The sequence below is a fragment of the Neoarius graeffei genome, chromosome 5 (assembly GCF_027579695.1).
Source record: "Neoarius graeffei isolate fNeoGra1 chromosome 5, fNeoGra1.pri, whole genome shotgun sequence".
Taxonomy (NCBI): Eukaryota; Metazoa; Chordata; class Actinopteri; order Siluriformes; family Ariidae; genus Neoarius; species Neoarius graeffei.
The window spans coordinates 112,566,352-112,579,401 of NC_083573.1; the positions used below are offsets into that span (position 1 = coordinate 112,566,352).

Below are 13,050 nucleotides of genomic sequence, written 5' to 3' on the forward strand. Positions count from 1 at the left end.
TTAGTTGCAGTTATTGCTGCACAAGGGGGTCACACCAGATACTGAAAGCAAAGGTTCACATACTTTTGCCACTCACAGATATGTAATATTGGATCATTTTCCTCAATAAATAAATGACCAAGTATAATATTTTTGTCTCATTTGTTTAACTGGGTTCTCTTTATCTACTTTTAGGACTTGTGTGAAAATCTGATGATGTTTTAGGTCATATTTATGCAGAAATATAGAAAATTCTAAAGGGTTCACAAACTTTCAAGCACCACCGTATTTGCTGATCAGAATTTCTTTACATGGACATAAAATTTTTACACAGAACTGTTTGTGTGTTTTAGCCAGAAATGAAACTATGTGTGACCTGCATAGCTCGTCTAACAGGAGCCATGTATGTATGACCCAGACCACACAAATCTCTCTCTCTCACACACAGAGAGAGAGAGACAGACAGACAGACAGACAGACAGACAGACAGACAGACAGACAGACAGAGAGACTGTCTTCAGAGGAGACGGAGACATACATATGGGACATGTTTTAAGGGCCATTGACATCCCATTCACTGTTTAGTAAATAGCGTGTAAAGACACAAGGGTTGTTGGGGTCCTGGTGGAGTAATACACACAAATATCTCTCTCTCTCTCTCTCTCTCTCTCTCTCTCTCTCACACACACACACACACACACACACACACACACACACACACACACACACACACACCAGAAAAACTGAAGCCGGGCTCAGAATTACACACACTCCTCCCCCACCCCTCAAATAGCATTTGGTTACAAAACACACAATCTCCCATAAACTGTGAGGTCAACAAGAGAGAACATTTATAACATAACGCAAAAATTAACATTACACAACAAAAATATAAGAAGAAAGGCTGTAATCTAAACCACATATTTATCCTAAGTGCACTACTTTGTGAGTTATTATCTAGTAAGCATTATTAGATGCACTCGCCGATGCCAAGGTCCACGATACAATGCACAGGTCCTTTTAAATTGCAGCAGCTCTCATAAGCAAGCCAAGGTGATAGTGGTGAGGAAAAACTAGGGCTGTCGTCGAGACCACCATTCTGTCCAAGACAATCCCAAGACCAGGCGCTGTGCCAAAACCTCAGGAATCCAGAGATAGCTTTTTAAATTCTTGAAAAAATCTGGATCATATCTGAAGCAATATTTGGAGATACAGAGAGTACCCAACATGGATTTCATCATATATGGTTGATAGTTTGAAATATCCAGGTGAAACCATCTCCGGATTCTGGGGTATTTTACGCAGTGTGGAGTAGCCAAGATCAAGTCAAGACCAAGTCTTTAGGGGGTCAAGACCAAATCAAGACCAAGAATGACAAACATGAAATCCTTTTCGAGGCCAAGCTCCAAGTCAATACAGAAAATGTCTCAAGACCAGACTTGAGTCTACAGCCCTAGAAAAAAAATCCTTGAGATGACCTGAAGAAGAAAACTTCAATACAGACACTACTGAGTGTTTTGAATTGATATTCACTTTGATCAGATTGTATTGTAGTCAGAGTTGGGTTATGCAGATGCTTAAGTGGATTTTCTGAGTTTCACATTCAGATTATTAAAACCACCTAGTCACTTCACCTGTTCCACCTAAAATCACCTATTCACTGGTGTTCATTTCACCAACATTTCCAGATTTCCATCTCAGAAATGTCTGACATGGGTTTTTTCAATACCTAACTATCTCTGAGGGTAGCACAATGGTGTAGTGTTTAGCACTGTTGTCTCACAGCAAGAAGGTTATGGGTTCGAGCCCAGTGGCCAACAGGGGCCTTTCTGTGTGGAGTTTGCATGTGTCTGTGTGGGTTTCCTCCAGGTGCTCTGGTTTCCCCCACAGTCCAAAGACATGCAGTAGGTTAACTGGCTACTCTCAATTGTCCATTGCTCAAGCTTGGAGAGGGATGGGCTCTGCCAAGTTTAAAATGCCCTAGACACACCAATGATGGACTGTTAAAGTGTTGTTAGTGGTGCCCTTATGGCCCTTGCCATGAGACAAAGAAGAAGAACTGTCTCTGAGTAGAGGAGCAGAAAAGAGTTCACCATATCATCTGGATATCACTACTTCGAAACCCGATGATTCCACAGCCATCCGTGGCCAGGAGCTCAAGAGAGCAAAATTGGCTGTGCTCTCAGGAAAGGATGGGTGGCATACTCTCTCCCATATTAATCACAGCAATGCTTGCCAATTATGGGCAAGCTGTGAGCTGATGCATGCAGAGTTGGGTGGATAGCACTTTTTCTCTGAGTGTAGTATGCTACCCCGATGCTGTGTGAGCAGTTCGAAAAAATGCGGTCAGTTGGGGTCGCATACCTTGGAGGAAGCACATGATAGCCTTTGCTCTACTTGATTGTAGCTGTCATATGATAGGGGAGACCTGTCTGTTGTATGGGAATTGACCACGACTATATTAGGGAATAGAATAGAATTATGCTTCCTCTAGGCACACCTACAGTTGTGCTCATAAGTTTACATACCCTGGCAGAATTTTTGCTTTCTTGGCCTTTTTTCAGAGAATATGAATGATAACACAAAAACTTTTTCCCCACTCATGGTTAGTGGTTGGGTGAAGCCATTTATTGATAAACAACTGTATTTTCTATTTTTAAATCATAATGACAACAAAAAACATCCAAATGACCCTGATCAAAAGTTTACATACCCCAGTTCTTAATACCGTGTATTGCCCCCTCTAACATCAATGACAGCCTGAAATCTTTTGTGGTAGTTGTGGATGAGGCTCTTTATTTTCTCAGATGGTAAAGCTGCCCATTCTTCTTGGCAAAAAGCCTCCAGTTCCTGTAAATTCCTGGACTGTCTTGCATGAGCTGCACGCTTGAGATCTCCCCAGAGTGGCTCAATGATATTGAGGTCAGGAGGCTGAGATGGCCACTCCAGAACCTTCATTTTGTTCTGCTGTAGCCAATGACAGGTCAACTTGGCCTTTGTTTTGGATCGTTGTCATGTTGGAACGTCCAAGTACGTCCCATGCACAGCTTCTGGGCTGATGAGTGCAAATTTGCTTCCAGTATTTGCTGATAACATGCTGCATTCATCTTTCCTTCAACTTTGACCAAGTTTCCTGTGCCTTTGTAGCTCACACATCCCTAAAACATCAGCGATCCACCTCCGTGCTTTACAGTAGGAATGGTGTTCCTTTCATCATAGGCCTTGTTGACACCTCTCCAAATGTAACGTTTATGGTTGTGGCCAAAAAGTTCAATTTTGGTCTCATCGCTCCAAATTACCTTGTTCCAGAAGTTTTGAGGCTCGTCTCTGTGCTGTTTGGTGTATTGTAGGCGAGATACTTTGTGGCATTTACTTGGTTTTAACAGAGCCCCTGATTTTCCATTTGTTAATCACAGTTTGAACACTGCTGACTGGCATTATCAATTCCGTGGATATCTTTTTGTATCCCTTTCCTGTTTTATACAGTTCAACTACCTTTTACTGTAGATCCGTTGACAATTCTTTTGCTTTCCCCATGACTCAGAATCCAGAACCATCAGTGGCTGGATGAAAGATGCAAGAGTCTGTCTGGATCCCAGAAACTCACTCAGCTTTTATGCACACACACTGATTACAAGCAAACAGATCACAGGTGAGGATGTTACGGTACCTTTAGTAGCCATTCAAACCCATTTGTGTCAACTTCTGTGCATGTTATCAGGCCAAAATCACCAGGGTATGTAAACTTTTGATCTGGGTCATTTGGGTAGTTTCTGTTGTCATTATGATTTAAAAAGAGAAAAAACAGTTGTTTGACAATAAATGGTTTCACCAACCACTAAGCATGAGTGGAAAAGATGTTTTTGTGTTATCATTCATATTCTCTGAAAAATGGTAAAAAAATCATAGATTCTGCCAGGGTATGTAAACTTATGAGCACAACTGTATTTATGTTTATAATAACGAAGGATAAAAACTTTTGCAGGTACTGAACTGTTGGTGAACGCTAGTTTGCACCAGCTAGGGGTCTTCCCTGATGTGATTTAACTGGCATTTAATCAATTGTTAGCTAGTAGCTCTCCAGCAGATGCATACAACTCAGTAATTCTTACTGATGTAGATTATAATGTATTATCAAAATATTACATGGTGCCGTATTCAAAGTTGGTGACTTCAAAAGCCCAAAAGTTTGTTTACACAAGGAAAGTTCCTCGTATTGAGTTGGGTTACACAGTTGCTCAAATTGATTTTCATGGCATGGCATTTGGATTATTAAGATCACTTGCATGTACCCGTAGTTCATGCCCCTGAGGTCTCCAGATTTTTCCTGAGGAGAAGCATCTGAGGCAGGGTTTTTTCATTAACTTTCAAACTGCTGCCTTTAAACACAAGTACTCACCTTTAAGCCTGAAAAAGTCAGGGATAGAAAAGGAAGAATAATGTAACGTGGTGTAACATAACAGAAAGAGACAGTTTAAAAATTAACAAGGTTAAAAGTGTTGTGGTGTAAAAAAACAAAAACAAAAAAAGACCTCTGTATTTGGATTGTTCAGGGGTTTGATGCAACATTACACATACTGAGAGGAGGGACGGACTTTACCATGACACACGCAGTGCTGGTGTGACTTTTTAATCTGTCCCAGGATCTGGAGCAGCGTCTCAGTGAGACCGTTTAACCTTGGCACACGACCATCCACATCCCGCCATCCTGGAGGGAGAATGATACTGTGTGTGTGAGGGTGTTTAATTACAACGACTATTACATATGTGCAGTGTGTGTGTGTGTGTGTGTGTGTGTGTGTGATGTGCATGCTGCCCAGCGAATCTGCAATCAGCCGTACAGAAGTGAGTCACATAAATTGTGTGTGTCTCTCACAGTGAGCCGTTCAGTAAGTATGCAATATCACTCTGTCCGTAAAGACACACACACACACACACAGATGGTAAACAGGATGATGTACTCCTGTGTGTATGGGGGGAGTTGGGGACGGGAAACACAAACCCTCTATTCCCGGAATGCCTAATACAGACCCTCTCTTCACACCCACCGGTGTGTGTGTGTGTCTGTGTGTGTAAGAGAGAGCAAGCTGTATGTGCAACTCATAAGAAGCATTGTGCATACGCTTGCATGCATGCTAGTGTATGTGTGTGTGTGTGTGTGTGTGTGTGTGTGTGTGTGTGTGTGTGTGTGTGTGTGTGTGTGTGTATGCGTGCGTGCGCGTGTGTGCGTGCATGCGGGTGTATAAGAGCCGTTCTGTCTGCTACTTTACAGCCCTCTCATAGACATGAAAATATTTCCAGTGGGATTTGAAATGGAAAACACACACACACGCCCCTAAAAATGCCAAAAAGAAAGAGTGACTGTCCCTATAAACATTAAAAACAGTGAAACAAATATTAAAGCCAAGAATGAAAACAAAATGAATAAACGAACACACACACACACACACACACACACACACACACACTAAGCTTACAGTATATGTATGTGTAACTGTGGACTGATGACTGTGTAAGTGTGTTTATGTCGTGTGTGTGTGTGTGTGTATGTGTTGTTACCTGATGGAGCAGCACAAGCAGGTACAGATATCTGAGGTTCACTCCATCCCTTCATGTTATATGCAAACACCTGAACATAATAATGTACACCCTGCAACACACACACACACACACACACACACACACACACACACACACACAGATATTGTATTTCGTACATAAAATAAAGACACACAATAAGTCTTCTCTTTTGGTAATGTGCTGTGTATTAGTCTTTAGTGCGTATTAGTGTGTACCAATGAGCATTAGCATAATAGTAACATTGCCCCCCATAAACACCACTTCAGCACCATGGAGAGTGATTATCGGGCTGACCGAAACAACAACAAAAAAAATTCACGTACCTCTGACACGTGACCCTGCCCCAAACACTTTCATCTTGTACAGGTATCTATACCTTCTATAACATCTTTGGTCGATGTAAGCAGAGTATGCAATCGTGACCTATGTTACCTTGTCGTCTGCTTAATTCCAGAAGGCTCTCTGAGGTGAGAAGTTTGGCAAGGAACCAAGTCATTACAAACTCAGGTGGCCTCATGAAAGAGTAAAAATAAGGCCACATCCACATTAATATGGTTTAGTTTTAAAATGCCGTTTTATAACGAAAACAATCTCTGTCCAGATGAGTATTTAGCTCCATATCAGAAATAATCTCAGGTCACACTAACACACCTGAAAACATATATCACATAACCGCTTATGTACATTGGGCATGTGCATGTGGGTATAACACACTCCGGTTTGTTTTCTTCCAGAAAAGGGTCACCTGATTGGAGTGTGATGAATTGGGTAAAGCTATGCTGTGACTGATAAGATCCAATCAGGAAGCCAGTGTGGGTGTCTGCATCATCACTTCCAAATGTCTCCATTTTTGCCCATCTACACTAAAATGCAACCCTGGAGTTTTCAAACTAAACCAAGGCCAGTAGCATTTCCAAAAGTCTCCATTTTAGGGTCTTAAAAACTCCTGGAGTACTGTGGAGACCAGGCATAAATGTAGCAAAAGTGATTTAAAGTGTTTTAAAACTAAAATGTATTAATGTGGACTTACAGTGGTGCTTGAAAGTTTGTGAATTCTTTAGAATTTTCTATATTACTGCATAAATACAGTATGACCTAGAACATCATCCGATTTTCACGCAAGTCCTAAAAGTAGATAAAGAGAACCCAGTTAAACAAATGAGACAAAAATATTATACTTGGTCATTTATTTATTGAGGAAAATGATCCAATATTACATATCTGTGAGTGGCAAAAGTATGTGAACCTCTAGGATTAGCAGGCTTGGAGGAATTTTAGCCCATCCCTCCATACAGAACAGCTTCAACTCTGAGATGTTGGTGGGTTTCCTCACATGAACTGCTCACTTCAGGTCCTTCCACAACATTTCGATTGGATTAAGGTCAGGACTTTGACTTGGCCATTCCAAAACATTTACTTTATTCTTCTTTATCCATTCTTTGGTAGAACGACTTGTGTGCTTAGTGTCTTGCTGCATGACCCACCTTCTCTTGAGATTCAGTTCATGGACAGATGTCCTGACATTTTCCTTTAGAATTCGCTGGTATAATTCAGAATTCATTGTTCCATCAATGATGGCAAGCCGTCCTGGCCCAGATGCAGCAAAACAGGCCCAAACCATGATACTACCACCACCATGTTTCACAGATGGGATAAGGTTCTTATGCTGGAATGCAGTGTTTTCCTTTCTCCAAACATAACGCTTCTCATTTAAACCAAAAAGTTCTATTTTGGTCTCATCCTTCCACAAAACTTTTTTCCAATAGCCTTCCGGCTTGTCCATGTGATCTTTAGCAAACTGCAGATGAGCAGCAATGTTCTTTTTGGAGAGCAGTGGCTTTCTCCTTGCAACCCTGCCATGCACACCATTGTTGTTCAGTATTCTCCTGATGGTGGACTCCTGAACATTAACATTAGCCAATGTGAGAGAGGCCTTCAGTTGCTTAGAAGTTACCCTGGGGTCCTTTGTGACCTTGCCGACTATTACACGCCTTGCTCTTGGAGTGATCTTTGTTGGTCGACCACTCCTGGGGAGGGTAACAATGGTCTTGAATTTCCTCCATTTGTACACAATCTGTCTGACTGTGGATTGGTGGAGTCCAAACTCTTTAGAGATGGTTTTGTAACCTTTTCCAGCCTGATGAGCATCAACAACGCTTTTTCTGAGGTCCTCAGAAATCTTTTTTCGTGCCATGATACACTTCCACAAATATGTGTTGTGAAGATCAGACTTCGACAGATCCCTGTTCTTGAAATAAAACAGGGTGCCCACTCACACCTGATTGTCATCCCATTGATTGAAAACACCTGACTCTAATTTCACCTTCAAATTAAGTGCTAATCCTAGAGGTTCACATACTTTTGCCACTCACAGACATGTAATATTGGATCATTTTCCTCAATAAATAAATGACCAAGTATAATATTTTTGTCTCATTTGTTTAACTGGGTTCTCTTTATCTACTTTTAGGACTTATGTGAAAACCTGATGATGTTTTAAGTCATATTTATGCAGAAATATAGAAAATTCTAAAGGGTTTACAAACTTTCAAGCATCACTGTAGTCTGAGCCAAGGGACTGCTCTGTGTCCCAGGAAGACATGTTACTGGATCTCGGACATGAGTGCTCTTCCAGGGAGCCACTCGTGGTGTGAGGGTAAAGCACCTGTCTTCTTCATCCATACCAAATTACTCGTTCCCTATTCCAACCCACTAGGCAGCATTCCCCTATTACACAACAGCTACTAGTCAGAGGGGGTAAAGGCTAGCCCATGCTTACTCTGAGACAAATGAAGTCACTGCATATTTTTGTAGATTACAAAACAGCTTGCCTCCCAAAATCCAACCCCTCGTCCTCGTCGTGGGAGGTGTAAACAGATGGAGTAGGATAGCCCATACCATTGGCACACTGAAACATCTGGCTAATGGGGCTCTGGTGAAGCTGCTGCGACAGGCCCAGCAAGCTGGCAGAGAACTGAACTCAGATTGCTAAAATTCACATAAGGAGAGGAAAAAGGACGGATCAAAATGGACAACGACCTGGAAATGGAAAAGGACAACGAATAGGACAAAGGGCTCGGATAGAGAAAATAGGAACATGGAACACTTGTGGCTGAAGAGATAAAGAACCAGAGGTTGTAGAATTTATGACACGGCGTAACGTATGAAGTATGCATTCATCCTGCACCCGGACACTGCAAAGAATCTGACCAACACAGTATACATCTCAGAGAGGGTGATTAAGATCACAATCAAGGAGAAAGACAGAACTACCAGCTACCTACAAGTCTATGCCCCATGCAACGACTCCTACACTGACCAGGAAAAGGATGACTTCTTTGAGGAAGTATCAGACTGTCTTTCCCAAGTGCCAGATGGGGAGGAAGTAGTTGTAACGGGGGACTTCAACGGCAAGGTAGGGAGAAGGAGAGACCCCTGGACAAGACACCTAGGCCCCCACAACGACACAAAAATGGAATGTAACTATAACGGACACCGGCTCCTGAGCCTCTGTGCAGAGCATGACCTGGTCATAACTAATACTCTCTTCCAGAACCGTCCCAGCCACACTCAGACATGGTATAGATGGAACAACCTGACTACATCATCCCAGATTGACTTCATCCTCACCAGAGCATCCAGGAGGAACATGGTCCAAGATGCCCGGGTTATACCCAATGCAGGACATGACACTGACCACCGACCAGTTGTAATGTGGATAGATGGGAAGATACCAAAACCATGCAGAAGGAAGATGGTACAGGAGGAACAGATCAACTGTCCCAAGTTCAGGAAGAGCATGGACATCCAGGAAGAGACACGAAGGATGGTTACAGAGAGCCTGGAATACATTGACGCCAATAGCATGACAGCAAATGAAGCTTGGTGCACTTTTAGAGACACCCTCCTCAGTATCATCAGGAAGACTTGTGGGACCAAGAAACCCAGGAAAGGACAGAGAAAGGCCACAGTATGGTGGAATGAAGAGGTGAAGGAGGCAGCAAAGGAGAATAAAAGACTGGACAGGTTTTGGGTGAAATCACACACACAGGAGGATTATGTCAACTACAGGCTTGCAAGAAGGAACAGTAAGAGAGTGGTGAAGATCTCGAAGGATACATCCTGGAGCACCTATGGCAGGAAGCTTACTGACCTGTGCAAACAATCACTGCGGGAGTACTACAGGAGCATCAGAGCTATGCGTCTGAGAGATGGACCCTTTAACCCCTCCTCTGTGATAGATGATAAAGATGGCAATCCACTCTACGAGGATAATGAAATCAGGCAAAGATGGGAGGACTACTTCAGGGAACTACTCAACCCTGTTGACAAGAACAACACCTCTGCACAGTTCAACCCCGGATACTCGGAGCATGAAGAACCCAACATACTGGAGGAAGAGGTCAGAAGAGCTGTGATGTCCAGCCCAAAGAACAAGGCTGCAGGGGTTGATGGAATCATCATAGAGGCCATCATTGTATGCGGAGAGGCTGGCATCAAATGGCTAACCATGATGTTCCAGATGACTGGCAGAGGGCAGTTGTGGTGCCTATCTGGAAAAGGAAGGGGAGCAAGAAGGACTGCAACAAATACAGAGGTATATCCCTACTTAGCCACACAGGCAAGATCTTTGCCAAGATCCTGGAACAGCGCATCAGGGCAATAGTAGAACCACAGCTGAGCAAAGCCCAGTTTGGATTTAGGAAGGGAAGAGGATGCACGGACGCAATCTTCACCCTCTGACAGCTCTGCGAGAAAGCATGCGAATACTAGAAGGATCTCTGTGGCAGTGGGGGCGTGGTCAAGTGTCAGTCTGTGACTGGAGGGCGGAGTCAGGGAAGGTAAGTGGCAGAATCACTACACCTGATGTCAATTAACCTGTGTTTGTGTGTCTTCCCCAGTGACTGCGCCCAATATAAGGAGAGAGCAGAGGAAGGGAGCTCTCTCCCCAACCAGAATGCTTGTGTGTGTGTGAGCATGTGACTGGGAGAGTGGAAAGTATAAAAGCTGAAAAGCAAAATAAAAGAGCTTTTGGAACTCAGTTCTGGCCTGCCGTACTTCTGTGCTCCACCCACCCGCTCAGAGTCTTACAGTGGCGCCGAAACCCGGGAAAGGAGCACAGAGGAGAACAGCCCCATGGAGTCCTCCCCCTTCGCGGACTTGATCCATGCCCTCGCCACGGCCTAACAGAGCCAGCACCAGGTGCTGGTCGCCCTCCGAAAGGAGCAAGCGCAAACGTTCGAGACCCTGGTTCTGGCGCAACAGGAAGTTCGTCAGGCGTTCCGGTACCTCCTCGCATCGGCGGGGTCCACCACCTCCACCGCCGCAGGCCCTCCCCACCTCACCCTAATGAAGATGGGCCCGCACGACAACCCCGAGGCCTTCCGAGCGCTCTTTGAGCAAGCAGCAAAGGCCTGGAGCTGGCCGGTGGAACAGCGCGCGGCGCGCCTCCTCCCCCTGTTAACGGGCAAGGCGCAGTTGGCCGTGCTACAGCTCCCCGCCGACAGCCGGATGGTCTACTCAGACCTGCGCTGGGCCGTCCTCCAGCATGTGGGGCACACCCCAGACCAACAATGCCAGCGCTTCCGCGCTCTACGCCTAGAGGAGGTCGGCCGGCCATTCGCGTTTGGCCAGCAACTCCGGGATGCCTGCCAGTGGTGGCTGAGGGCTGACAACCGCGACGCCGAGGGACTCGTCGATCTGGTGGTACTGGAGCAGTTCATCGCCCGACTTCCCGAAGGGACTGCGGAGTGGGTCCAGTGCCACCGCCCGGCATCGCTGGATCAGGCCATCGATTTGGCGGAGAATCATCTGGCAGCTGTTCCAATGGCAGGATCGCAGATCTTCTCTTCTCCTCTATCCTCTCTCCAGGCGGCTCACTTTAATCCCATAGCTGGACACTTGAGGCAGGATAAGACACGAGCCCAAATAATGGCCCAGTTCTATTGGCCAGGGATTCGCGGCGATGTCCGTAGGTGGTGTACGGCGTGCCTCGAATGCCAGTTGGTAAATCCAGCGGCCATTCCAAAAGCGCCTTTGCGCCCTCTACCATTAATCGAGACCCCATTCAAAAGAATTGGGATGGATCTCGTCGGGCCATTAGATCAGTCAGCACGAGGGTATCGCTTTATTTTAGTTCTGGTGGACTATGCAACGTGATACCCGGAAGCAGTGCCTCTTCGCAATATCTCAGCACGTAGTATTGTGGAAGCACTCTTCCACGTCATCTCCCGAGTCGGAATCCCCAAAGAGATTCTGACTGATCAAGGCACTTTGTTTATGTCACGCACACTACGCGAACTGTATGGGTTACTGGGAATTAAGCCGATCCGCACCAGCATTTATCACCCACAAATGGACGGTTTAGTTGAACGGTTCAATCACACCCTCAAGAATATAATTAAAAAGTTTGTACATGAGGATGCACGCAATTGGGATAAATGGCTCAAACCCCTGTTATTCGCAGTGCAAGAGGTCCCACAAGCCTCCACGGGGTTCTCCCCATTTGAATTATTATATGGGCGTAAGCCGCGCGGCATCCTGGATGTACTGCGGGAAAATTGGGAGGAGGGACTTTCACCCAGCAAAAATGAAATTCAATACGTTATCGACCTGCGCACAAAACTCCACACACTCACACACCTAACCCACGAGAATTTGCAGCAGGCCCAAGAATGGCAAATCCGCCCGTACGACAGGGGTACGCACCTTAGGGAGTTCACACTGGGAGATAAAGTACTCATACTGTTGCCCACGTCGAGCTCCAAATTGATCGCCAAGTGGCAAGGACCCTTTGAGGTCACACGGCGAGTCGGGACATTGACTATGAGGTGAGGCAAACGGACAGGGGTGAGGCGCTACAGATTTACCACCTCAATCTGCTCAAACTCTGGAATGAGGAGGTCCCCGTGGCGTTGGTGTCGGTGGTTCCGGAGAAGGCAGAGCTGGGGCCGGAGGTTCAAAAGTGAACATTGACATCGCTTACCTCTTCGTTCTCCTGTGGAGACCACCTCTCCCCGACCCGACTCAAGGAGGTTGCCCAGTTGCAGACCAAATTTTTGGACGTGTTCTCGCCCCTACCCGGCCACACCCACCTCATAGAACACCACATTGAGACGCCCCCGGGGGTGGTAGTGCGCAGCCGCCCTTATAGGCTGCCCGAACACAAGAAAAAGGTGGTTTGGGAAGAACTCGAGGCCATGCTCGAAATGGGCATCGTCGAGGAGTCCCACAGTGACTGGAGCAGCCCGGTGGTCTTGGTTCCCAAGGCCGACAGGTCGGTCCGGTTCTGTGTGGACTATAGAAAAGTCAATGTGGTGTCTAAATTCGATGCATACCCAATGCCTCGTATTGACGAGTTGCTGGATCGACTAGGCACGGCTCGCTTTTATTCGACACTGGATTTGACAAAGGGTTGTTGGCAGATCCCCTTGACTCCACTATCCCGAGAGAAAACGGCCTTTTCCACACCGTTTGGCTTACACCAATTTG

At 45.4% G+C, this 13,050-nt stretch overlaps 1 protein-coding gene across 2 annotated transcripts in view; it reads right to left on the reverse strand.

Annotated features, from left to right (window-relative positions):
- The window catches only part of LOC132887250 (ankyrin repeat and fibronectin type-III domain-containing protein 1), a 280,949-nt gene that overhangs the window by 61,851 nt on the left and 206,048 nt on the right, over nt 1-13,050 (reverse strand). For both annotated transcript variants that reach the window (XM_060922780.1, XM_060922779.1), the window contains exons 12-13: nt 5,539-5,629; nt 4,580-4,687 (exon numbers count right to left, since the gene is read on the reverse strand). In XM_060922780.1, the coding sequence (XP_060778763.1) occupies nt 4,580-4,687; nt 5,539-5,629 (199 nt within the window). The remainder of the gene's footprint in view (nt 1-4,579; nt 4,688-5,538; nt 5,630-13,050) is intronic.